This window comes from Podarcis liolepis, assembly GCF_965112155.1.
Source record: "Podarcis liolepis genome assembly, chromosome: 15".
NCBI lineage: Eukaryota > Metazoa > Chordata > Lepidosauria > Squamata > Lacertidae > Podarcis > Podarcis liolepis.
Window position 1 is genome coordinate 43,044,315 of NC_139566.1, and position 27,246 is coordinate 43,071,560.

General features: G+C 42.5%; 1 protein-coding gene and 1 long non-coding RNA gene across 2 annotated transcripts in view; one reads left to right on the top strand and one right to left on the bottom strand.

Moving 5' to 3' along the window:
- The window catches only part of HIP1R (huntingtin interacting protein 1 related), a 64,599-nt gene that overhangs the window by 25,813 nt on the left and 11,540 nt on the right, over positions 1 to 27,246 (bottom strand). The window contains exons 2-12 of the mRNA XM_083476567.1: positions 14,292 to 14,355; positions 13,434 to 13,576; positions 12,187 to 12,243; positions 11,485 to 11,565; positions 9,656 to 9,732; positions 8,792 to 8,853; positions 6,082 to 6,222; positions 2,392 to 2,449; positions 1,802 to 1,877; positions 1,369 to 1,509; positions 3 to 61 (exon numbers count right to left, since the gene is read on the bottom strand). Coding sequence (XP_083332693.1) covers positions 3 to 61; positions 1,369 to 1,509; positions 1,802 to 1,877; positions 2,392 to 2,449; positions 6,082 to 6,222; positions 8,792 to 8,853; positions 9,656 to 9,732; positions 11,485 to 11,565; positions 12,187 to 12,243; positions 13,434 to 13,576; positions 14,292 to 14,355 — 959 coding nt within the window. The remainder of the gene's footprint in view (positions 1 to 2; positions 62 to 1,368; positions 1,510 to 1,801; positions 1,878 to 2,391; positions 2,450 to 6,081; positions 6,223 to 8,791; positions 8,854 to 9,655; positions 9,733 to 11,484; positions 11,566 to 12,186; positions 12,244 to 13,433; positions 13,577 to 14,291; positions 14,356 to 27,246) is intronic.
- On the top strand, positions 6,229 to 12,180 carry LOC310694003. The gene is made up of 3 exons (XR_014519470.1): positions 6,229 to 7,689; positions 8,985 to 9,179; positions 11,663 to 12,180. It is a non-coding gene; the product is annotated as an uncharacterized lncRNA (long non-coding RNA).

A 27,246-nucleotide genomic window follows, 5' to 3' on the forward strand; every position in this document is an offset into this window, starting at 1 on the left:
ACCTATCATCTCTTATTCCATTGGGTGGTCCAAAGGTCTGTTCAAATATATCAGACACATTCTGTGGAAACAAATATTAAAAAGACTGACAATGAAGGGGAAGGTTCATGTTTATGGCTATATGGTATAAAGGCTTTGTATTACATAATTTTATTTATCATGTATCTACAACTAAATAAACTGCACTATTGCACATGGAACTGTTTCTGCAGCACACCTGAGATCCATTATGCTTCTGAAAGCTCCTCTGTGTGGAATTACTGAGATGCCACAATGGTAAAAGAATAAGCCATAGAAATGTCAGCATGACCCTTGAAACAAGTGCCTTCCAACCCCTGCCCCCTGGCCACTCTTGCCTTCCCAGAGAAAGTGGGGCTGCACCACACACTGACACTATTTTACCATACGGGGTGGACAAAGGTGTCTTTATTTTTCTTCAAATGCTGTGTTGCAGAAGTTGGAGCTGTCCTGCTGGATTCCAGCTCCACAGCTCTTACTGGGAAGCCCACATGGCCATGCACTGCCTCCCACGAGAAGATGCCAAGCTGGAACACCCCTGGCCCATGCACAGCCCTCTGGGTTCTGCAGGGTTCCCAGACCTGCACCTCCTAGACTGGCCCTGGCAGCACTTCCAGTTTGGCCTGCGAACGTCATCACATAGTGAGCAAACATCAGCAGCCAGGAAACAACGAACGAAAGCAAAGCTCCATTTGGAAAACATTGCAATCACTGCCAAGAATTTTGTGTGTCCAATTTTTACAGCTTTGTAAATGCATTGCCCAAGCACAATGGCCAAGTTTGTTTCCTGGCTTTATTCCAAGCGCAGTCAACACACATCTCTTTCTTTTCTTCTTTTTAAGCTTAGCCATCCTTTCAACTTTGTAAGGCATTTACAAGTCGGCTAAGAATAGCATCTTAAAACCATTTTAAAACGAAACGAAACGAAGAACCACTTTTTATAGGGAAGGGTGGGAGGTTGGGCATCTTTTTCCCTATACCCACTGTACTTCATCCAATTCCTACTCTTTTTCAGGTAATTTTTTTCCTTAAAGCAAAATGATGTGGTCCCACCCAGCAAATGCACTAAAGGGGGAGGGGAGAGAATGGTCTTTTCCAGTTCCTACAGCCACATTCCCTCATAAGCACCTTCTAGTGGGGGCAGTCTTTGGTAATCTTTCATAATATGTCTCCCTGTGCAAGGCCAGAATTGCAACCCCCACCCATGGATCTTCTAAGTGTTGTGCTCCCTTAGCTCAGCACCTCGTGTGGGGAACAATCTGCACAGCCCTAAATCCAGGGCTAGTGGGGGTGCACCTAAAAGTGGTGGGTGGAGCTCACCACTCCAGAGACCCCCTTAGCATTTCTCACCTGTTGCTCCACAGTTGGGGCTGTACTGATCTCAATCAGGTTCTCTGGCTCTTCGTCCTCAGGGGCTTCTTCTTCTGGGATCACCACAACAGGCTTCACGTGCTCAGCCAGGGCTGATGCCCGCAGAAAGTTAGGTGGGTTCTAATGGAGGAGGAACAAAAGGAGTCAGGCACATTTACAGTGCAGGTGAGGCTAGATGGCACCCTCATAAATGCAGCCTCACAAATACACACCCAGAGATTGGATCGGGCAGACAGGTGCTTTCTCCCTCTCCACCCCCCTCTCACACACAGTGAATTTCCTAGGGTAAACTAGGGTAAATTTCAGGAAATGCTTTACAAACAGTAGTAGTTGGGAGGATTGGTAGTGGGTGGCCTAGCCCCAGATTGTCAGGGTTGGGGAGCAGCAGGAGAAGGCAGAAGAGAGGCTGTACCTCAGGCAGCCGTGGGATCTGGATGAGCCGCTTGAAATACAGCATGTCCGATGCTCTTTTGAAAAAGCTTTTGAGGCTACAGAGAGGAGAGGGGAAACAAAATTGTCAATACTGAAACCAACAGCAATGTGGTCTGACTCTTAAGAACGCAAGAGGAATCCTGGTGGATGAGGCAAGGGACCATCTACTCCAGCTTTGTGGTTTCCACAATGGCCAACCAGAAGCCGTGTGTCCAAGAAGCCCACTAGTAGGGGTGGTGTTTTCTGAAAATCTCAATGGTGAGCTTAACCACAAAGATTTCCATTCCATCCTATGTGATGTAGTTCAGCCCAGGCACAGATTGAAAAGCAGGCCACAAGTCATTACCTGGTTTTCACCAGAGAAGGGTGTATATACGCTTCTTTTAAACTTACTTTTCTCTCCTATCTCTAAAATAATGTTCTACAGTGCAGTCCCATGCGTATTTATTTGTTTTTTAATGACTGCTTTTAAAATATGCTTTTAGCTGTAAGCTGCCTCGAGCCCTGTCAGGGGAAAAGGCGGATTAAAGCTAAATACAAAAATAAACATAATTCTAATTATTATATTACCTGCGGAACTGCTCATGGAAACGGTCACGATGCCCTTGCAGCGTATCAGCCGGGAGACCTGAGGAAGACAAAAGAAAGGAATGGGCTGTCCAAGACTTTAATGGACCATTTGCCAAGAAAGCACACACAGGGGTTTGAGCCAGAGAAAAGCACACCTGGCACCCAAGCAAGGCTTTCTTTCACAATCTGCTAGGAACATAGGTAGGGACCTTATGCCGAGTCAGGGCATTGGTCTATCTAGCTCAGTACTCCCTACACTGACTGGCAGCAGCTCTCCAGGGTTTCGGGCAATGAATGTTCCCAGTTCTACGTGGATGTGCTGGAGACTGAACCTGAAGCCCTCCGCATGCAAGGCAAATGCTCTGCCACTGAGCTGCAGGCTTTGAAAGTTTGGGAGAAGAGGAAGAGAAGCACTTTTGGAAAAGTCATGGTTCCGAAAGCAGAGGGCCTGGCAGCTATTCCAAAGAAAAACTCCATTTAGCTCACTGATGGTTTTAGACCCTAACTGGAGATACCAGGGATTGAATCTGGGATCTTTTGCATGCAAAGCAAGCAATACTACTAAGCTTTGGTCCTTCTGTTTTCATCTTTAAACACATCCAGTGAGTTGGATTCTATGATTCCCAGAAAGGAATGTGGCTTCTGGCTGCAAATCTTTTATTGCCTTTACTCTTTTATGTTTTCTAAAATGCTTTGAGAGTATTTTTAAACAATCAAGCAATGTATAAATTTTATGAAATAAATAATATGGCTGATTTAATGCCTGGCTGTTGGAACTCTTAAGGAAGCACATTGTTCACAATCAAAATAAGCAGGTCTTTCCAGGCTTCAGTTTCTCCCTTGCACGCCCTCTCTCTCTATGGCTTCAACAAAATTAATGCAAATCTGGCCAACTGTACACAAATATGCTTAAAAATCCTCCGGCTTTCCTTAGCATAAGTCTTGTGCAAAACTTATGACATATTTAAAGGTTAGTCCTGTCCTTCTGGGAACTGAATCCTGGTTTCAGAAAAGCCAACAGCAGGATATACTTAAGCTCCCTAACGGAAGGTGGAATGAAAACCTGTGAATGCTGGTTTCCCCCCTTGGGAATCCCTTTTTAAAATTAAAAAGAAGAAAGATAGAAAGGCCACTGTAAAGAAGGAAGCTAGTGTAGAGAGATCAAGAAGGGGAAGAGAAGATAAATATCAGCAGGGATTTCTCTCACATACATCAGCAAGACAGATATTATTATTACCCACCTTTCAAGTAAATTCTTTCTCATTGTGGAATACAAATAACAGGCTCTACATAGCCTTAAAGGGCAGTCTGTATCTTAACCACCATTTTGTTGGAATCCAGTTCCCACCAGTTCAACCAGTGGAGTCAGAGATGATGGGAGCTGGAATTTACCAACATCTGGAGGGCACGAGGTTGGGAAAGTCTGGACTGTATGGTTTATTGATTTCGACTGTTATTTATGGCTTTGCTTTTTTAGAAGAATACTATCCATAAACTCCTTTCAGAGCCCATTTGTTTGGCAGAAGAGCCTAAAAGGATAAGAGGTAACCAAAGGCTAAAACCCTTGAGCTGCTAGTATGGCACAGCTGCTATGCTGTGAACTGTGAAATCTTGAGTTCAAATCTCACCATAGCTGTCCCACCCAAAAAACCCATTTCCCACATAGTCACTCTCTCATCCTCATACTTTGCGGAGGACACAGCAAAGCTGTTCTCCAGCCAAGCATATGTTGCAGAATAAAGTGCAGAATATTAGAGGAAAACACTGCAAAAATGAGTGTATTAGGTAAAATTGTATTAAAATGTGTATATCTGGAGAAGTGCACACTAAAATGATAAATTTTCATTAAATTCATTTTTAAATAATCCAAGCAAACTGATGTGGAAAGGGAGGAAACAGAGCTTAAGCCTGTAAAAATGAGGAACTGACTGACTGGTCCATCCTCAGAACACTTAAAATTAAAGACCATGATGCTCAGAGCAGATAGATGTTCAGCTCAGGGACTAGTTTTCAATAGTGAGCTGACAGCTGACCCTTCCACACACCTGATTCTCCCACCCCAGCACCCCAGCTATTTTAATTTTATCAGCCTAATTTAGAATGGGCGGGAAGCCTTTTTGTTGTTATTCTTGCTATTGTTAAAAACCAACCAGAAAAACCCAGAAAACACGGACAGAGGTGGGGAAAGCAGAGGAATAATATCCAGGTGCTTAAAAGAAGATTTAAATAAAGAAATCAGTTTTCCTTCAAGCATTTAGAGTCTGCTTCTTCTGATTTTTCCAATGCTTTGGGGAAGGGCCAGAGCTCAGCAGTTAGTGGTACAACATCCGCTTTGCATCCTCGGTTCAGTACTCAGCACCTTGAGGCAGAGCTGGGAAAGACTCAGTGCCTTAAATCCTGGAGAGCCACTGCTGGTCAATATTGACAATACTGAACTGGATGGGCCCATGGTCTGACTCACTCCCTATGTAAACTACTGGGAGCAGCAGCAGTTGGTAAGGCTTACCAGACAGCATCACTGCAGGGGAAAGGTCAGCATGGTGCAAATGCACTGTTGAAGCCAATCCAGTGCTCCCAACAGTGTGTTTGCACCATGTCAACCTTTCCCTCTCAGTAAGCTGCAGTGACAGGAGGTGAGATAAGCTATGCGGACCAGGGAGTCAGAAACCCTATGGCCTTTTAAACTGTGTGTGTGGGAGGTGTTAGTGTTTCTGTTTATTATTGCAGTATCTATTTTTGTGGTTTTATATTGTAAACTTCCATATGATTTTTAGGTGGAGGGCAGTATAGAAATTTAATAATTATGATGATGATGATGAGTACTTATCTACTGCAATCCATCTGGTGATTTTCTAGCAGACCCCAATCAGCTTTCTGCCCAACCCCTGCTGTGGGGAAGGGCCACAGCTCAGTGACTCCTCTTTTTATTGAGAAACCTTCGCGGGACATCTGAAGTCCTCCAAAACTTCCCTGATCAGAGTGCAAAAACAACTTGAACTTGTGAGCCCAAGAAGCTGCCTTATACCAGCTCAGACTCTTTGTTCATCCAGAATCGTCCACTATGACTGGAAAAAATCAACCAAGAGAACTAAAATATTTTATTACACCATATGCTTTCATGAATTAGAGTCCATCTCATCAAATGCATGAAGTGTAATCCTTGGTTGCATTCACACATGCACACAGACAGTGATAAGGGATGAGGAGGGTCGTAAGGAGGTAAGGTCAGAGAAAAATTAAATACAAAAAGTACAGAGAGTAAGAATTCAATGAGAGGTAGAATGCAGTGACAAGTGATGAAACAATCGAACTGACAACGGGGAGTAAATTAACATCTGGAATGGGAAACGAAACCACTGTCTCTACTCAGCCACAAGTGAATAAGAGTTTAACTTCTTTACAAATTGTGGTTTAGCAGTTTCCTTGTTCAAGTATGGCCACCTTAAGAGCAGTGGCAACATCTTCTGGTAGACTGACACCGTCTCTAACTGGCTGATGAATTTCTGGTCAGCCTCTTTCCCATCACCTGAGATTCTTTCTTTAACTGGGAGACACCAGAGACAGAACCAGAGAGAACAAACCTACATGCAATTCATCTGCCCTAACAACTGAGCCATGGACCGTTCCCCAAATGTCCCAGAACTGCACCTGAACCATGGTATGCTTCCACACCCCACAAGAGCGACTTACAGGAATGGAGCTTGAACATCAGCTTCACAGTGTAATGGTAGAGGTGGCTGCAGTCTTGGATCACTTGAATGAGGGGAGCCAGCCGGCACTGAACTGCTGACATCTGGGAGACAGCCATGGAGGTGTTGAGCTGTCTGAAAACTGAACAGAGGAAAGGAAATTTCAAATACTGATTTGAGGCCTGTTTTTATTGCATTTTATTGCCTTGAGTATCCTCTATGGATGGAAAGCTAAGACTGAGGTGGTGCCTTTAATAATAACAAATACAGCTGCTGCTGCTGCTGCTGCTGCTGCTGCTGCTGCTGCTGCTGGAGGATTACTGGAAGGTCTCTGGATACCCCAGTATCTGTGTGCATGTTCATAGAATCATAGAATTGTATGTGTGCACGCTTATTTATATGTAGGTTTATAAATTAAAATAGAGATTTAAAATACTATTTAGATGGTTTCGACCTTCCTCAGCTGAAACATTTAATTAAACAGCATTCTCTCTCTCTCTCTGTTTGATCATTTGTTTTTCATATATTATTACTTAGTGTTTGACAATGTACTTACAGGAAACAGGATCTCTTCATCTGCTGTTTGACTGCTTCTAAGTTTGTGTGTGTGCATATACATATTCTATATCTCCAATCAATTAGTCCTAAACACAACTAAACAGCACAGCAAACAAGTTGGCAGTATATAGACCTCTGTATGTGTGTGCCTGTGCATATTTAAATAAAACCAATGACACACACACATGCTTATGTGCATAATACATAAAAATCAAATGGGAAGCTTAACTGAACTTTGCAGCTTATATAAAATGGTGCATGCTTCCACAACTGCTGTAACCAAGTCTAGAAAAACAGAGATGTAAATCTTCTAAATAAATAACCTTCCTTGTTCTGGGGCCGCATGCCTCCAAACGCCAGATGCCAGGGACAAAACACAGCAGTTGGCATCCTCCTTCACACCCTGCAGCAAGGTTGGATAACGTATTTGGCCAGTGGAGGCTGGTCTGTTATGGCAAACGGAGCCCTATCAACATCAATCTGCACTTAGTCAGTGCTCACCTGCCTGCCTTCTTAGTTGCAAGCGGCTCAGGGGGTGACCTTGATAATATCAGCTTCCTCTTTAGTCTCGTATTGCCCATGTAGAACTTGGCAGGGAGGAGGGTGGGGAACAAACTAGAATTTGTTGGCTCTGCCTGTGATTGGCTCTGGTTCCTCCTGCTCCATCAGTCCCAAAGAGCACCAGTCACCACTTTATTTGGCAGATGGGGAGGAAAATCTATGGGGGCTTTTGTTTGGAATCCAGAAGGGAGATTCCTAGATTCTGAAAATGTTAACATCTGAGGTTATAAAAGGCATAGGACAACTGGCCTGTTAAAGGAACCAGTGTGCACCGGAGGACTGTGATTTCCCCGTGACTGAACTGGCAGCTTCAGCTCCTATCACCTTTGTTTACTCAGGTTGCTGCTGGGCAGGACCAAGCACAATATTCTCAGATTATGAAAGCTTTATCATTAACTAGGAGCACACACAGCCTTGCCTGGCAACAGAAAGAACACCAGGTCATTCAAACGACTGAGAGCAGCACAGTCATGACTTGCAACACCCCAAGGTAAGGCTCATTCAATGATCTGTGCCAAGAGAAGCTCTGTGCTCAGAAATGCCACATGTGGAAGTCTGGCATGAGAACGTCATTGCCTTGGTTCCTGCGGAAGAGAGGCTTCTGCCTAGCATTATCACAGCAAATAGCTAGAAATAATGCGCCCTGATGGCTAGGAGGAGCTTAAACCTGAGAGTAGTTTCTGAACATAAATACTGTATGTTCTGGGCCAACAGAGGACACATCCACTCTTATCTTTGCTCTTTCCAGGCATGGTTCATTATTTAATACTCCATGTCCAAGCACTTTTTTTTTTTTTTTTTTTTGCTTCAGAGCTTTCCCTATGAAAATCCACTTTTTAAAGCTCAATTGGAGCCAACGTTAAGCTGTGGAAAACCTGAATTGACATTTGCTCCAATTCAGCTTCAAAGAGAGTGTTTTTGTTGTAAAAGCTTAGGGCAAAAAGAACACACACACACTTGGACACAAAGCGCTAAAGTGCAGACCTCTATCTAGAAAGAGCAAAGCAAAAAGTTAGCGTGGGTAAGTCCTGAGTTGTACTTTGAGTGATAGATAATAATAGTAATAATAAATTTCTAAAGGAGTATTAACACATTTGTTGGCTGGTAGCTACAAACCAGCAAAGCCAAGGTGGGGCAGAGACCAGCGCTCTGCCTCTGTTTATTGGAGAATTGAAGCGAAACTGACAAAGAAAGACGTCTGAGGGGTTTTGTAGGAGACGGAGGGTTCCAAAAGCATGTGTAATTTACACAGGTTGCTGAATTCAGACTGTCTTTGTGAAGAATATGTAACTCTGGAATTACACTAACATACACTAAAATATGCTAAGGGCTGCCAACCTATCAAAAAAAAGAACTACTAGTCTGTCTTGCTCCTGTACTTTTAGCACCCGTTTGATCCACAAATAACGCCTATGCCTGTGTTGTGGAAAGCTCTGATTTTCACTTTCTGCAGCTGCTGCTGTTACAATCATAGGAGTAAACCAGAACTTTTGAGTGGGGGCACTGTTGACAATCCTGGAGCACACGCAATTTTATGAGCAAAAAAAGAGAAAGAAAGTTGGAAACAAAGGAAGGAACTGAAGTCAGCTTACCTGATTCTGCCAGTTTGAGTTCACAATCCATGTAATCAAACATCTCAACTGTGAGCTGAAAGCTACAAAAAAAAAGTATTTTTTTAAATGAGAGACATAAAACAAGGACCATCGACTGTCAAAATATCCTGCCATCAGCCTGCCTTTTCAGAAATGGTATACCGTGTTTTTTTAAAACTTTTGTCTCCTCCAGGTGATGATGGACTCCCATCAGCCCTAGCCAGCATGGCTGAGACACACAAACCTCACAATCCATGGTTTGCCTGTGCATTGGGGAAGACACAAAGTCACAGCTTGGAGTCTACACAATGGATAGAGCAAGCCATGGTTTGGCATTACATCTGAATCAACCCAGAGTGATTCCTGGATGTTGCCTACATTTCAGCTGGTAGGCATGGGGGAATCTCTGAAGCATCCCATGGCCAAGAAAACACGGTCCCATTCCTGGGAACCTAGACTAAAGGGGAGTGTGAAATGCCAAGAGATAATATTAACTGGGCTGTCCCACAGCTGCAAGAAAGAGGCTTGCTCAACATTCCGGGAGCTGACTGAGAACACAGACAGATCTTGTTGAGTGCAAGAGCAAAACTGTGCCTCTAGTTTTAATCCAGAAGAATGAGAACAACACAAAATTGTAATCTAGGTTTCGGAAGTTTAGGCAACACTGATCTGGCAGGATCAGTTAATATCAGAACTAGGCAGCCAAGGAGCTACTTGGGCTCCTATCCAAAGCATCTTTAATGAGGTACATTTCACACTTGGGACACTCCACTTGTACCCAGGGAACAAAGGCAGCCATTATGCTTTGTGGAAGATGTCAAGTAACCAGAAAGGTGGGGGACTGGGTGGGCAGGGGAAACTTACATGTTATTCACATCTGTTCCTGCAGCCTTTTCTAGCACTTCGTCAGTCACTTCCAGGCCTGGGGGGAATTCGGGGTGCTTTGGAGGAGAAAAAATAAGAATTGGCATTCATTCACTAGGAGATGGCTGCCTTGCCATAACCAAACCCAAAGAGAGACAAAGAGACACAGAAAGAGTGGGAGAGCACCTGCCTTGCTTGCAGAAAGTCCCAGGTTCAATCCCTGGCATCTCCAGATAGGACTGGAAGAGTACCCTCTCTGAAACCTTCAAGAGCCACAGCCAGTCGCTGTAAACAATACTGTGCTAGATGAACCAAACGGTATGACTCACACACTTCTCTTTTATCCTGTTCTTTCCAGGCACGGTCTGTGCCTTAAAGCTCCGTGTCTGAGCACCCTTTTCTCTTTTCCCGGAGCTTTCCCTTCAAAAGCCCACTCTTTAAAGCTGAGGTGCAACAAACGGCAATTCAAGTTTTCCCCAGATTGCCATTTGCTTCAATTCAGCTTTAAAGAGCAGGTTACTGCGGGGAAACCTCCAGAGTAAACAAAAAAGGCACTCAGACACAGGGCTTTAAAACGCACAGAGGAAAGGTAAGTGTAGATAAACCCTTAGTATAAGGCAGCTTTCCTTGTTTTGCCCACATGTCCCCAGTGCATTCACACATTAGGTTAATTCTCATGCCCAGAAAAATATCTTACGATAGGATGTGGTTGTAAGAGTGGACAGTTCAGGGCTGCATATTAAATTTTAAAAAATTATATACTACTTGATTGTAGTAAAACATCTATGCAGTTTATAATAAATATTTAAATTTTCAATAAAAAGATGTTAAAATCAATTAAGAACATTTAACATTTAAAATTAATTAACATTAAAATTGATTAAAGCATGTTGACATCTACATGTCTGGATAGGAGTAGGATAGGGTTCCTAAACAAAAAGAATAGTGAAAAGAATACAGCAAAGGCACCTGCCTGATGTCAAGAGGCAGGGAGTTCCAAAGTGTAGGTGCAGTCTTACTAAAATATTTTCTTACAACTGTGGAATGAGTATTATGTAGTTACCTGTAACATGAACTAAACAATGTGATTCAGCCAAAACATTGAAAACACTGCTTCTCTCCAGAAAGGTAATGGGGTGGAGGCCAAGGCTAAGGTGCCATCTGGCAGGGCAATGGCTAGAAATGGTAAGTGGAATGCTGAGCTGAGCTAGGCAGAATCTCAAGTTTACCAGATTTTCAGTACTAGTTACCTAACCCAACACAGCTTAGAGCCCCTCCAGACATCCTTTTTATTGAGCATTCAAGCTGCATCTGAAGAAAAGATGCTTCATCTCTAAAGAAGTACATATCCTGTAATTTCCTACAAAAGTTGTGCTTACAGCCCCTCTGAACAGCAATAATGTGGTAGCATTGGGGAATCATCACAGAACTACTAACAAAGCAAAATAAATCTACTACTAATGCACTATTATTCTGTCAATAGCATGTTTGCCGAGTACGTCCACAATGAAACACCAGTCTGGAGGGACCCTAAGCAGAATCCCAGCTGGGAGACAACCACAGTTTAAGCAGGTCGGCATGCCTTTCAACCCTCGTAAGTCAGACTAATTTCCTTGTGGAGGTCCACTGCAGACAGCTACAATAATCTTTCCTGCTTGACAGGAGGGAGAAACAGGCAGTGGGAGGGAACTCCCATAAGGCCCTTGCTGGGATGCAGCTCTTGGGGTTGAAACTAGATGAGCCCCTTCCCACAAACTGGAGAGTAGCAACCCTACAGAAAAAAATGCTGAGAAGATAAGGTGTGCAGGAGCTGCATAAACAGAAGTTACCTTTAGATGGAAGGAAATTTTGGTGAGCAAAAGTTTGGTATAAATGTTTACGAGCTGGCCGTATCGATCATGTAGGTGGCCCTAACAAGGAAAAATAAACGTTTCATTAAAAGGGATGGGGGGGGGGAGTCAGGTTTATTTGTTTATTTTTACATTTATATCCCACCTTTTCTCCAAGGAGCTCAGGGTTGCTGTACACAGTTCTCCCCACCCAACAACAACCTTGAAGTGAAGCTGAAAGATGGTGCCTGGCCAAAGGTGACCCAGGGAGCTTTGTTGCTGTGTGACAACTTTGAACCCTGGTCTCCCAAGTTCTAATCTAGCAATCTAAGCAATACACCACATTGGCTCTCTAACTCCACTGGCTTAGATCAGCAATTGATAGCCTCAAAACAAAATCTGTCTCTGGGGAAATGACATTTACCCCGCTCCCCTTGGAAACTTTAAAAGCCACGATAAGACTATAGATCAGCAGCACCTGGTCTTCGGAGAAAGACGGAAGGTAGCCTTGTGCCGCCGCCCCGCCCCCCCGCCAATTCCACACTTCCAGTTCAAAATAACCCCCAACAGGGCAGACCAGGCATAGTTGCTGACCAGGGATCTTTGTTCTATATCCAGGACAACATTTGAAGAAAGTGTTCTCAATCCAGTATAAAATTCAAAGTTGGAGCATCCAGCTGGAAGCACATTTCTGGAACTCACCCAGAGGTCTCCAGTTTCTCGGATGTTACTTCGATATCGCTGACAATCTTGAAGAACCTAGAGAAGACAGTGTGTGAAGAAAACTTAGGAGCACAAGAAAATTGGCCACATCAGAAATTCAGGACCTGTTTTCCAAAGGGTCCCTGTCTATTCTTCTATAAAAGGTCAACCAGGCTTAATTAATTTATTTTTATTTTTTACAAGATTTATATAACACTTAATAAAAAAAATCTAAGCAGTTTACATGAAATAGAATATTCATTAAAAATAGCAAAACAGACTTTAAAAACAGTAGATTAAATAACATTATCAAAATACAGGTAAAAATAAACAGATTTTGAAAATGAATGTACATGATGAAATTATATGTCTGAGTACACTAAACAAAAGCAAAAAGGTTTTAGCAGGCATTGGAAACACTACAGCAAAGGCACCTGCCTAATACCTACAGGCAACCGATAGGGTTAGAGAGATGTGGAACAGGAATTAGACTGTATCATACAACCCAGAGGATGGAAAACTGCTTTAGGGACCACAAAGAATGTTTCTTTAGGTTTGAAACTGAGATTGACCCAGCAAAAATTAATGTTTCATGTATACAAAACTCTACAAGGCCTTTGTAAGAAGGCAACACCTCATACAGATAGATGTTGGAGGTATAATGCAGAAAAGGTCTAATTGAGGCACATGATATGGACTTCTCCAATGATCTAGTCTTCAGCATCTGAAGTTGTTGTCTGTATCAATTTAGTGCTGGCAACATTCTTGATATTTGCAGATGCATGTACTTTTAAATTATATTCCCATAGTACAGGGACTAACAGCAGAAAAGAGGATTTTGCGAGCCTTTATGGACTTATATACTTCAAGCTTGAAGGATAAACACCCACTGTATTATGCATTGGTCTGGCTGAATCTGAACATGGTTCCTAAAAGCACCCACCTCATGTGGAATCTTGTTTGGACATCTGGAGGGCTGATCTCAACATATACACTTAACAAGCTTAAGGGCAGTGACAGGTCATAATAATTGACAGAGGTTGCAAAATCCAGCTTTTCTTGTCACACCATCAAGCTATTGGGGTGAATAATTTCTGGACATAGTTTCTGTTGTTTTCTCAATCACAGTGTACACACTGTCCCACCTAGAATGTCAGCTACGTGTACAGTTGAAAGTATATTGCCTCTTCTCTTCCGTCAAAGGTCTTTTTCACACTGGTTGCATGGAAGGAGGCCAGCAAACTTACATTTGGATGCCCATCGCGGAGGACTTTGTGGAGAACGTGGCAAAACTTCCAGCTGAGGATGGCGCTGCTGGGCAAAGGGAGACCAATTGCGTATGACCAAAAAGTAAATGCTCCTTTCTCATGATGAGTCCCCAGAATAATTCCTTCATAGGAGTCAAGGGCAGTTTGAAATTCAAGGTGTTTAAGGGGGCAGGGAGGAAGGACAACGAAACATGGCCAGCCTCCTAAGAGATTTTCCCATCACCAACAATGGAAAAACAGCCCCAGAAGCACTTAGAAACATTTAAGTGTTGAAGGAAAGGCAGGGTATAAATGTAATAAATATGTAATATTTATCTTAATTTCTACCACAGCTTTTGAGTCACTGCTCTGAACATCACCAAATCAATGAAGGATTGTCTTCTAAATAAAGAACATCATAAGTAATCCTGTATTCTGTATTCACCAAAATTTGATAGAAATATGTTTGTTTTCAACAGTTTTTATGGATTTGATTTTTAGCATTGCTGAGTTTTCCTCTTGTGATACACTCTTTGGTTTACCTCATCTTCTGATATGTAAGTGGAAAAAACTCACAGCAAATGGCACCCAGAACATGAGGCATTACATATTACAGAGGAAGAGGAGGAAATGAGACACTGGTCTGTCATTTTGGGAAGTTACTCTGTAAACCACCAGATAGTATATTCGTTACTGAATGTGTACTTTATTAAATGCCTACTTTAATAAATTTGTACTTAAGTGTACTTTACGAAATTTAATACTTTATTAAATTAGTGTTATTATTAAATAGCACTAATAACAAATTTAACTTAAGGAAGCCAAGCGAACAAGTGACGTGGTCGGAAAAAAGGATACTGCGGGCATGTTTCTCTTTGACTGGTGCTTCCAGAGTGTTGATTGCTTTGCTGATGCTCATAGCCTGGGAAGGGGAGAGAAAGCCAGTATTAAGAATAGCCCTGATGTTTACATTTCTAGCAAATACAATGATAAGTTATATGGAATCTAATTATCAACTAGTAACAATGACAATAACACTATGACTAAGTGCACAATCCCACAGGATTCCTACATTTAAAATAAAATGCATAAATGGCTTTTTGGTGACAGTACTCACTGGTACAGAGTCCTGGCACCTTTCACCAGCTGCGCATGGCAGCCATTTTGTGCTAGTACACAAGCCTCTTATCAATATATAAGTACCGGGAGCTCATTTTTTACCACAAAAAGCACTGAATATATCAAAATTGTCAGTAAGCCACCCCAATAAATCAGGGGTGGGAAACGTAAGGTGTTTCTTGACTCCAATCCCTGTCAGCTCCAGCCAGGATAGCCAATATGCAAGGATGATGGAAGAGGTAGTCCAACAACATCAGAAATGAATTTTATGGCGATACTGTCACAACTAGACAGGTAGGGATGACCAATCTTCCAGTGAGGCTTATCTGCTGTTCTATCTATCTATCTATCTATCTATCTATCTATCTATCTATCTATCTATCTGAGGTATGCCCAAGAATGTTCTGAGGAACCCCCGAGTTCCCCAAAAGAGAGTGTGAAGCCCACTGAGCTTGATGATCACACCACACTCCCCAACATCCTGTTTCCAGCACTAGGCAGCCACTTATTGTGCTTCTGTGAGCCCCTGAGCAAGATCTGGAGACAAAAAGGTCCTTCTCCAGCTCTTGGATGGCAAATTGCCTTTCAACTGCAGCCCGCTGATGAAAGAGAACACCCATGCACACTAATTTCTGCTCTTCACTCTCACACTGTACGAATCTTAGTTTCTCATGTCAATGTTTCGATGTGTGAATTTTGAATTGAAATACTTATCCTGGCTGAACTGGAAAATCAGGCAGCAGGTATGTTTGTGAATTTAACCCAAGGAAATACAAGAACAGATGGAGCTTTTTGATAAGGCTTGGGGTGGGGGGAGGCAGCACCATTCAGAATAGTTAAGCATGAATTCAATGGTCCTGTGCTCAAAATATTCCCATTTCTGAATTAGAAGAAAAAATACACCCAAGCATATTTGCCATTCTGTCATAATGGTTAGCATGTTGGGCTTGGACCCAAATTCAAATCTTAGCTCCATCACAAATCTTGATTTAAGTGACGTTAGAGCCACTCACTCTCCTTCTAAATTAATCCCACAGGGTTGCTGCAAGAAAAATAAAATGAGATATTCCCACATACATTGGTTATATCTCCCTGGGGGAAAGGGCAGGATACACGACACACAAAAATAATTCTTCGCACTGCAAAAGTTAACATAGGACTTTAAAAAATCTTATTCCGGTAAATTACATCCAGGGAAAATACCTCAGAGCAGAATAAATGTAACTCTTCCCTCTATTTTTTTAAAAAATAGCTTTCTAGGCTTCATGCTTGCAGAGAAAACTGTAATGCTCAAAGTATACATGGACACAGAATCAAGGAGATGCCTTGACTCTCAAAGGGTTGCAGTCTATATGAAAACATTTGCATTTACAAGAATGAAAGCTGGCATCTACTCCTGGGGGCTAGTCAAAATGGCCGAGTGCCACCCCCAGCCTAAGGCCTTTTGCGGGGGAAAGGCAGGCAAGGGCTCCTGAGCTCATGTCCTGCTTGGCCACAGTAGAAAATGGGATGCTGGGCTCTAGATGAGCCTTTACGTCTGACCCAGCAGGTCTCCTTCTGTATTCTACTGCTGAACAACACCAGAACATCTCTTTTTTTAAAAAAAACAAAAAACCTCTACTAGTCTCAAAACCACACACCTGGTGACAAGATTTGTGGCCGCAATTCAGGAAACATTTCTAACAAAGATCTTTGTGCCAAAAATAATCTTTCAAGCTGGTCTCATGTGGTGCATCCCCCACCGAGACAGAATGACCACCCGAGCCATGTTCATCAGGGCAGATTTTTACCTAACCGGTCATTAAAGCATCTTCAGAATCCCCCTGCCTCTGGGAGTGGGGTGGGGATAAAACACTGAACGGCAGAGGAAGCTATGTTCCCACAGCAAAATGAGAACATTGTGCTTCACATCTCTGGATCTACAAACGCTAGAAACTTTGGTTAAATGAAAGCAGAGGATTTTGAGATTATGTTCATCTGACATGTGGGACTGCTGCCCCCTCCCCATTCTCTCACACAGACACACAAAATGTCTCACTCCATTCTAAGCACCACTGCAAGTGACATTTTATTTATCTATGAAAACACTGAGATAAATTGAGATCAACCACAGATACCCTTTCTTTCTATCCCTTCAGGTATTAACAGGGTGACAATGAGCCAGGAAGCCTTTTCTGGGCTGGCACCCTCTGCCTAAGGAACTCCCTGCCCTGAGAGAGTCATATGGCTCTATCACTGCTTGAGTTTAGACCAAGAGAAGGTGACTGTCCCAACATCATCCAGCAAGAGGGTGAGGATTTAAACCCATATTTCTATGGACCACGTCCAAAACATTATCCCTGCATCAGGATATTTTTCCTATTAAGCTCTTTTAAAAAATAATAATATGCAGAATCCTGTTTTCTACCATAAGGACAGGACTCTCACAATATTGTTGCAAAAAGTCGAAGCAGCTGCAGCAGCCATCTTAAAACATTCATGAACCAAGAACAAGACGGGAGTAACTGATACTAGAATATCCTCCCCAGGGTCACTGTAACCTTAAAATTCAGTGTCAACAGTAGGACTACAGGAAAGACTAAAATGTTTGCAGTGCTGGTGTTAGTTTCTAAAAAGGATGCTAAGTAACGATGCGCCATGAAAGAGGTTTATAGAATTTATGCATGCTTTGGGTGGAGAGCATAGCTGTCAACATTTTCCTTTTTTTAAGGGAAGTTCTCTTATTCCGAATAGGATTCCTTGCAAGAAAAGGGAAAAGTTGACAGCTATGGTGGAGAGAATTTATTCTTCTTCTCTCTCATTACACTACAACTCGAGGTCATCCAAAGAAGCTGAATGGCATGAGATTCAGGGCAGCCATCTTCACACAGCATGTGATTAATTTACAGAATTTGCTGTCGGCACACATCCTGAGATATTTAAAAGGTGCAATTCAGCCATCAGATTTTGGATGAGCATTTATCTGAAAGCTCTCCAAAAATGATTGCCTTCTGTGGACGTTTCTCCGTCACTGGCAGGACTAGGCAGAGGGGCTCCCTTTCAATCGCTCCAGGCCTGACCTCGTTTCATACAGAAGTCCATTGTCGCACCAATTCATTTAGATTCCAAGAACTAGCCCTGCAGCTGAACTGTATAAATGAATGAAGATGTCTCTTTGGAGAGCTATATATGACTAATTGTCCTGTCTTCTTAACCTGCAACATTTCCACAGGTCAGTAGCAAAAAAAAGCATTATATATCCATTCCTGACAGAGACATCTTAGACATGCTCTTACACACTGTTAGTGCAAACGGCTATTTGTTGCTATGGTTGTCAAAGCAGAGCGAGGGAGAGTGAATTCTTGGCTTGACTTGACATAAACTTCTGTCATGGCGCTCATTATTAATATCTTGTCTATTAAGTAGAGTTAGAACAAGGTTTGTGGGGAAACTTCTGGAACACTCTGTTTCCACATTCAGATGGAATTTGAATTCTTAGAAGTTTTACATACAATTATTTCCTCGCCAGATTGATATTTCAACATTATTTATTGCCTCATGGATCAATAAGGGTGAATGCCAATATTCACCCTTTCGTACATTCAATAAATGTGAGAGGGGAGTTGTGGCAGCACCCCAACCGCCATGGGCCACCTCTCTGCACTCATCTTTACATGACTGCAGGGTTCTCTCCACAGGATCAGAAACCCTGGAAAAGTACCGTATTTTTTGCTCTATAAGATGCACCAGACCACAAGACGCACCTAGTTTTTGGAGGAGGAAAACAAGGGGGGGGGGATTCTGAATCTCAGAAGCCAGAACAGCAAGAGGGATCGCTGCGCAGTGAAAGCAGCAATTCCTCTTGCTGTTCTGGCTTCTGGGATAGCTGCGCTGCCTGCATTCACTCCATAAGACGCACAGACATTTCCCCTTCCTTTTTAGGAGGGAAAAAGTGAGTCTTATAGAGCAAAAAATACGGTAGGTTCCCCAATTGTGTGGCGAAAGCCCTGCATTACACTCCTTCTCACGGGAATCCTGTTCATACCAGGCATGGGGAACCAGAAGCAACTATGGCCCCCAAAGTATCTTTATCTGGCCCCTTGGACTCTTCCCCCCTTCTCTGGCCATGCCTCTTACCAGCCCTGCTTCACACCCTCCCTGACTGTTTCTGCCTGCCTGGAATGTGTCCTTGAACAACAGGAATGTCTCTTGCTTGCTTGGATGGATGGAGGACAAAGGGCCTGAGTAGAAACCGGCTGACTGAACAAAAGGCAAAATTCACACCTGCAGCTCTGCTCACTTTTGCCTCTGCCCCACCCACCACTGGCATGTGGCCCCTCAGAAGGTTCTCTAGAAGGGAATGTGGCCCTCAGGTGAAAAAAAAGTCCCCCACTTTCAATATATACCATCAAAATGAACATGTGGGGGGGCGTAGGGATTGCTGCTGTAATTGTTGCAGACCCAGATGTGTTCACCGAGTGTAAGAATGGGGCAATGGGTGTAACATCCCAGCAGAGCCTCAGCTGGCCAGGATCCCTCCTTCCACCATCTTGGGCCCAGAAAGAGCCAGCTACTTTGCTTAGGGAAATTTAGCGACTGCTTATTTGTTTTATAAGGTGCGCCTCTAGGTTTCAGGTAGCAAATATGTTGAAAGCATAGCAAAACTTTGAACAATACTTGGAAAAATTGAGCATTTGTTTTCAAAACATAGCATGCTTCCTTAATAATAAATAAAAAATGCAAATAATAATAATAAAACTCAGAAGAAAATCAAAGGCAGGTAACACTGTAAAAACAAGAAGCAATTCATAAGCCAAACTGCTGGTATAAAAATAAAGACAAACAATGGTTACAGCCATCTGAATTAAAACATCAACATACCAGAAATATTAAATCAATAAACTGGAATCTCCTCAAAGATTTGTGCAAGAGCGAGGAGGTAGAGATTAATCTGACCATGTTAAATGAGAGTGTTTTAACTTTTTTAAAAAAATGTTATGCAAATTGAAGATAGGTTAGTCTCAGCCAACACAATGAAAAACTGAAACAGTATTTACACAGCCTATGATAAAAACCGCCCACAAGGGCAACTCCCCACCTACAGATTTAGGGCAAAGTTGTGACGGTTAATTTAAGCAAGCTCCTTCCGCCTTTGATCTCTGGCACCTTCTCATTAAGCTGTCATTTTACCAGGAACTCGATTTCAGAATCCAAAGTATTTCCTCAGCTAACCACTCCTCTACAACGTCACCACCGCATCCTGCCTGCGACAGAGTTTTACCTAAGCAAGGTGGGCCTAGCACACATAAAACTCCCTCTCTCTCATTTCTATGTGATATTAAATTCTTAACAAGGCACTCTGCTAAGAAATTGCGCTTTAAAGAGGCTAGCAAGGTTGTCAGCCCTGTGCAACTCAAAGCAGTTGGCGCAACCTCTTAAGGAGGGTCAACTTCAATGGCCCCTTGGAAAAATAACAACAATACAGTAACAGAATTTAATAGGACATGGTAACCTTCTGCCAGACTCAAGGGCTCATCCACACTTCCACATGTCCCATGAGTGGTTTTCTGCTTGTCCCCTTCTTTCTAGGCACGGGTCCAAGTGGTTTTGCCGTGGTTTTCTGATTGAGAGGGCAAGTGGAAGTCTGGATGAGCCCTCAAACACTGGCAGAGAAGCCTGGTGGTCTACCAACAACCATCCCAACCCAGCCAAGTCTAGAAGAAGCAAGCAATGGGTGCCAGTCCCTTGAAGATTGCACATTGGGTTGAAGTACCACACCTGTGTGTTATGGTGCAGACATGGTGCCCACTCTTCAAGCAGCTGAACAATATTTTAAAAATATTGTTCCAGTTGCTGTGAAGCATGGGTGGAGAACCGTTTTGGCATGGAAAGCCAGGTTATTATCTGACCCCACCCCACACAGGTAAACTCTGACAGGTGGGTGAGATGACCCACCTGTCAATCACCTGGCATCATTAAGCTGCCAGATGATTGCAAGGTAGGTTATCCTGCCCACCTATCAAAGTCCCTTTCCAAGCAGAGCACTGGGCACAGGGCTAGCAAATCTGCTTTCTTCAGGGATCAGCTACATGATGAAGTTCCCCATGCAGAACTGGGTCATGCAGGCAACCCAGTAGGGTTAGCTCGCTGCCCATCAGCCAATAAATAAAACATTAATTCTGCTGTGGCTGAGTTTCTTCTGCTCCTCTCTTTCAAAATTGTATGTTCATATTCTTTCATACTGATTATAAATTGGGTTTGTTTGTTTTTAAAATATCACCCACCCTGGACTTTGTGGTGAAGAGCATGTAAGAAATACCCGAAATAAATAAAATTTGGATCCATTTATTTTTGGAGCTTTTTATAATGTTGGGTTTTTTCATTTTAATACTTGGTGAGCCACTCTGGGAATGGTCGCACTCTGGGAAAGGTAGGATATAAATCTTTAAAATAAATAAAATAAAACAGGGATAACACTGCTGATAGGATAGGGCAGCTGTAAATGTTTGCAAAGCACTTTGAAGAGCTAGAGAGTGCTGTAAAAATGCTAATTTTTTAATGAATTTTCAGTATCAAGTTGAGTTCTCTTTCATAGACTTCCCAGTTCACCCAGACAGAGCACCTGACCTTCACTCCTTTTCAGCAATATATGTAAATACGTCACTCACTGATACCAGCACATTCCCAGAGCCAGTGAAATTGGGTGGCTGAAGATGACGACCCAAGATGATGTTAATTAGCATTCACCGCCCACAGAAACCGAAATTATAGAACACTGAAATTCAATCCAGGACAAATCTACCACAGACCATTATTAGTCACTTTCCTCATAAATGTGACCCAAAGCATCTTACACAATAAAGCACAAAAACGAGCTGCAACAAACACAACCAATAAAACTTTAACCATCTATACAAGCTACAGCAACTAACAAGAACCAAGAAATTCAGGGTCAGTTTACCCCTGTTGCAATTCAGCCATAAAACTCACTGGGGGACTTTAGGCTAGTCACGGTCTCTCAAGCCTAACCTACCTCACAAGGCTGTCATGAGGATAAAAATGGAGAGTGGGGAGAACCATGCACATTTCTTGAGAGAAAGGTAGAATATAAATGTAGTAATCATAATGGGTAACTATCATAGTCTGCCTTCATAAAGATTCTGGAGACATCAAGATGTCTAACATCTGGACACAGAAGTTCTGGATTCAACAAATAGGGTGGTACCTCGGGTTACATACGCTTCAGGTTACATACGCTTCAGGTTACAGACTCCTCTAACCCAGAAATAGTGCTTCAGGTTAAGAACTTTGCTTCAGGATGAGAACAGAAATCGTGCTCTGGCGGTGCGGCGGCAGCGGGAGGCCCCATTAGCTAAAGTGGTGCTTCAGGTTAAGAACAGTTTCAGGTTAAGAACGGAGCTCCAGAACGAATTAAGTACTTAACCCAAGGTACCACTGTATTTGAAATTTGTATTTGAGTGACCTGGTTAATTTTGGGGGAGGAACCAAACAGCTCATTTGTAGGGCACATACAATGACAACCCTGCCCTGTGGAACTCCCTGCCAGTAGAGGTTCAATAGGAACTGTCCCTGCGTTCTTTCACACGCCTTCTGAAAACTGCACTGTTTAGACAGGCCTTCACAATGTGAATTTTTCTTTAAATCAAGCAGTTAATCTCTTTGTTACAGTCAATTATCAGTGTTCAAAATAAATACTGTATATAAGTATCATGCTTAGCACTGGAGGAAGCAAATGCTATGTTTTTAAAAAATAAAATTTAAAGCCCACTAAAAATCTATATAAAATAGGAAGCAAAGAATCCTATGCATTTCCATTTTGTCATTCTATTAGGAACCCCTCAATACCTTCACAAACCTACAATTGGCCGTGCTCTGCATTTTGATCCAAGCTGCAAATAAACAGTCAGTTATAGGGTGCACAAATGCAAGCATAGATAGCCTTGGAAAAATAAGAACTGCCTACACCTGTGATCTTTTTCCACCTCAGAGTAATATGTACTAGATTTGTTGCCTAGTGTTGAATATCTTAAGTGGCAGCTGTTGAACCACACGGTAGCAGGTGACGTAATGCAAGCCAGGGGAAGTAGATGGCCAGACAGCACAGGGCGGGTCTGAGCAGCACTCCCTCTTAATGGATCTAGCAGCATGCTTGCCATTCCACCACTTGCAAACCTATAGACCTATATATTGGGAGGGTTTTCAGGTCAATCCTCAGCATTTCCCTTGCCTCTCTACTGCATCAGTTGGTGAGCCACAGCACAGACGCTCCAAGTGTCCCTATTTTCCAGGTTAGAGAAGCCGTCTCAGTTTCTGATTTGATGGACCAGTGGGCAAAAGGAAGCTTTCTCTGCTCCTGTGCATCTATGCTCCAGAAACACAGCTGCATTGCCTGCCCTCCAGAGCACTTGACTCTGCCTGTTCATAGAAGGCCATAAGATAAGGCTTACTGTGCAGAAATGAATTGCACCCACTTCATTCTTCCCTGCTTGTGTTGGGACAAAACCAACCACAATCCCTGGCCTTGTGTTCCCTTGAAATCAGGGATTGCGGTTTGTTTTACTCCCCCAAAAACAGTATCTATAGTCGAGGGTTGTTCCTGACTTACCATCTGCAGTTCGTCTGAGAACAAGCAAACAGGTTCAAGGTTCTTGTAGTGATATACATCTTGTGGCACATTCTTCCAGCAAAGATTCAGAAGGCAAACCCTGCTTTTGACTTTCAAGTGCTCTTGAAGACCTTTTTACACCAACAGGTCTTTGTAGCCATTTAATTTTCAGTTTTTTAAATTAGCTAGTCACTTGATGGTCTGTATTGTTTTTAATGGTTTTTTATGTTTTAATGTTGCACACCACTCTACTTTATGGTATGGCAGTACAAAAATACTTTTATAAATAAAAGGACGCTCCCTGGTTGGAACACAACGCTACACCAGGGATAAGGATGGGGAAGAAATCTGATTCAGTTTGCAATGTAATGTGCAATCCAATGCAATTTGCATTTTCCAAAACATAAATATATTTATTAAAGTTTTCACAGTATTACATAATGAAAAAGAAAAAAGAAAAAAGAAAAAACAGTTAAAAATAATTCCATCTTTTCGTCACTTATCTTTCATTTACTTGTTTCCCGGACCTCCTCATACCTCCCTTTTTTGTATTCCAGTTCAATTTATTAGTTCAGCAATTCCTTTCCCTCCTTATTATCCTGGTCTTTGATCTTAATATATTGTAGCATTAAATTTTTACCTATTAAAAATCCAATTTTTCCATATTCTTTTATACCATTACAGCTAGAAACCACTTAACTTCAATCAAACATCATTCTAACATTCATTAATTTTGCAATATTTCTGTAAATAGTCTTTAAATTTCTTCCAATCTTCTTCCACCGACTCTTCTCCCTGGTCTCGGATTCTGCCAGTCATTTCCGCCAATTCCATGTAGTCCATCATTTTCATCTGCCATTCTTCCAGAGTGGGTAAGTCTTGTGTCTTCCAATACTTTGCAATAAGTATTCTTGCTGCTGTTGTAGCATACATAAAGAAAGTTCTATCCTTCTTTAACACCGATTGGCCGACTATGCCCATTTTCCAAAACAAATTCAAGAACTGGAGCACAACCATCCTTCAATATTTTCAAACTTCAGCAAGGCCATTCCTCAGCCAAGCAATGTGTACAGAACTGCATATTACTGAGGTGAAGTGTGAAAAAAATGCATATACTTGTTTAAAAGGCATACAAAACTGCATTATACTGGGGAAATTTGCTCTGCAAAAATGTGATTTTAGGAGAAATTCACCCTAAAATGCTGATGAATGCTTCTTTCTTTTGTTATGGCAAATTGATGTGGAAATGTGGAGAACTGAACTTCATATTGGAAAAATGAGGAAGTGAGAGAAGCCAAAATAGAGAGATTTGCCCTTTCTAGCAGGCATCATCATGGCTTGTTTCCTCCCAGCACAAGTGCAGAAAAGACGCAGTCCACTATAGGTGTGTTCACAGCAAACCATTAATGTGTGAACTGGGTCATTAAGAAGGCAACACCTTAGGTACAGGCTGTGCAGACACACACCAGTAAACCTCCTCGCTGTGTGGGTAATTAAAAAAAACAAAACACTGCCAGCACAGAGACTAGATATAATAATATAGATGCTTCTGTGGAAGGTCTTGCAGTCAGTGTATCTCAGGGGAAGCCTCCGGCAGCCTCCCTCTGCAGGCAGCCTCCCTCTGCAGACACACACATGCATGATCCATCATGTTCTCTGTGTAATAAGCAGCATCTGGCAAGCATTTATATTGACCCCTTAAGCTATAGGAGTGAACAGTTTGAAGCTTGATTTAGCACCAAAGAAAAGAAAAACAGAGCAGCCCACCACACCCACTAGTGGGGTGGTGGTGGTGGAGGCCCTGCGCATCTTTCCAGACAGATTACAGCATCAGTTTAAAACCCCACCACCATGTGGCTGGTGACTCAGTTAAAACTAGGCCCTCAGCCACTGCCAGGATAGGTCATCGGCCCAGAACAAGGACCTTGAATGAAGATGCTGTTTTTCCCCCTTATGCACGCAGCATCAACTTTAAAACTGGGCCCCACATGCATCACTACTTTCGTTCACGTGATTGTTAAAGCAAACACACAAACTGCCTTGTGCATTATTTTCTTTTACCCTTCCCTTCTTCACATATATATATATGTCCAAACAACAAATATTCCTGGAGGAGTTTGATCTGCAGCTATCCTGTAGTAAATTTTGTAATTAAACTTACACCAGTGTTTTGCTTTTAAAAAAAAAAGTAGTAAACTTAAGATCCGTTAACAAACTTTTCCTGCTTCAACAGCTAGGCCAGGATAGGCTCCCACAAATGACCCACAAAGTAAATAAAAAGTATCAAGACCACCTCACCCCAAAGACACCTCCTAATATGAGGTAGTCACAGAGAAAACTGAAAATCCAGGACATTTTTAGCCTCTCTGTCCATCAGCAGGAGCATCACACACACACACACACACACACACACACACACACACACACACACACAGAGACCCTGGGAGTGTGGCCTCTAAGAGGAAAACAAAGTTGCCAGACCCCTTTTACAATATGGTGTGATACTGAAAAGGCCTCAGTTTTGTGTTAAATTCCATTACAGTGGTACCTCGGATTAAGTACTTAATTCGTTCCAGAGGTCTGTACTTAACCTGAAACTGTTCTTAACCTGAAGCACCACTTTAGCTAATGGGGCCTCCTGCTGCCGCCGTAGCACGATTTCTGTTCTCATCCTGAAGCAGAGTTCTTAACTTGAAGCACTATTTCTGTGTTAGCGGAGTCTGTAACCTGAAGCGTATGTAACCTGAAGCGTATGTAACCTGAAGCGTATGTAACCTGAGGTACCACTGTACATTGTTGAATAAGTGTGCCAGGAGCGTAACTAAGGTGGTTCAACTGCAACACAAATTGTGCACGGAGTATGCAAATACACTGATCGTTATTAAAGTTACGCTTTGTTTGCTGCTCAGTATCTTTAATGAGCAGGTTTCCATGACAGCTAGATCAGAGGCTCAGCACGGGCAGCACGCAAGGCAGAGTAGCGTTGTGCTTATTGTCCCTGCCACCTAACACAACCAGGCCTTTCCAGCCTTTGAAATACTATTGGGAGATGGGATGAAAATTGGAGGCATGCACCTCTGGATAGTAGGAGGGAGGGGTTGTTCATCTGTACAACATCTGAAAAGCAAATATGAAGATTTAGGATTATAGCAGCCTTAAAGTACCACAGCTATTTCCAAACTGGCTCCGAATGCTAGGTCTCTCAGCGAGGGAGGAGTGGAAGGAATAGGGAAAGATATACAAAGAGCCCTGGTGGATCAGACCACAATAAAGCACTTCTTCACGCAGAGGTAGTGTGGCCACCAATAATAAATAATAATAATAATAATAATAATAATAATAATAATAATAATAATAATAAATAAATTTTATTTATATCCCGCTCTCCTCAGCCGAAGCTGGGCTCAGGGTGGCTAACAACAATAAAATAGTGCAACATTCTAAAAGCATTATAAAAATTAATTAAAATCAAATTGATGGCAACCATAAGCTAAAGTTCTGTAAAGATTGCCAAAGGAGGGAGTCAGGCTGTGCCCTGACCAAAGGCCTGGTGGAACAGCTCCGTCTTGCAGGCCCTGCGGAAAGATGTCAATTCCTGCAGGGCCCTGGTCTCTTGTGACAGAGCGTTCCACCAGATTGGAGCCGCAGCCGAGAAAGCCCTGGCTCTAGTTGAGGCCAGCCTAACCTCTCTGATGTTTTTATTTGAAGACCGTAAGTTCCTCTGTGGGAGAGGCGGTCCCATAGGTACGAGGGTCCTAGGCTGTATAGGCCGTATCTAGATGGCTTTAAAAGAATAATGGGCACAGTTACAACTATGGTTTTCTATTCTCCTTTTATTGATCAGTGCATCTTTTTACAGCTGTATTTTCAAAAACCAATAAAAACATATATTAATAAAAGAAGATTGGGCGAATTCAGGGCTATTGATGGCTATCAGCCAAGGTGGCTACGCTCTGCCTTCCGCAGTTGGAGGCTGAACTGCTTCTGAAAACCAGTTGCTCTTATGCTTGAATCCTGCTTGTGGGTTTCCTACAGGCGTCTGGTTGGCCACTGTGAGAACAGGATGTGGCAGGGACAATAAGCACAATG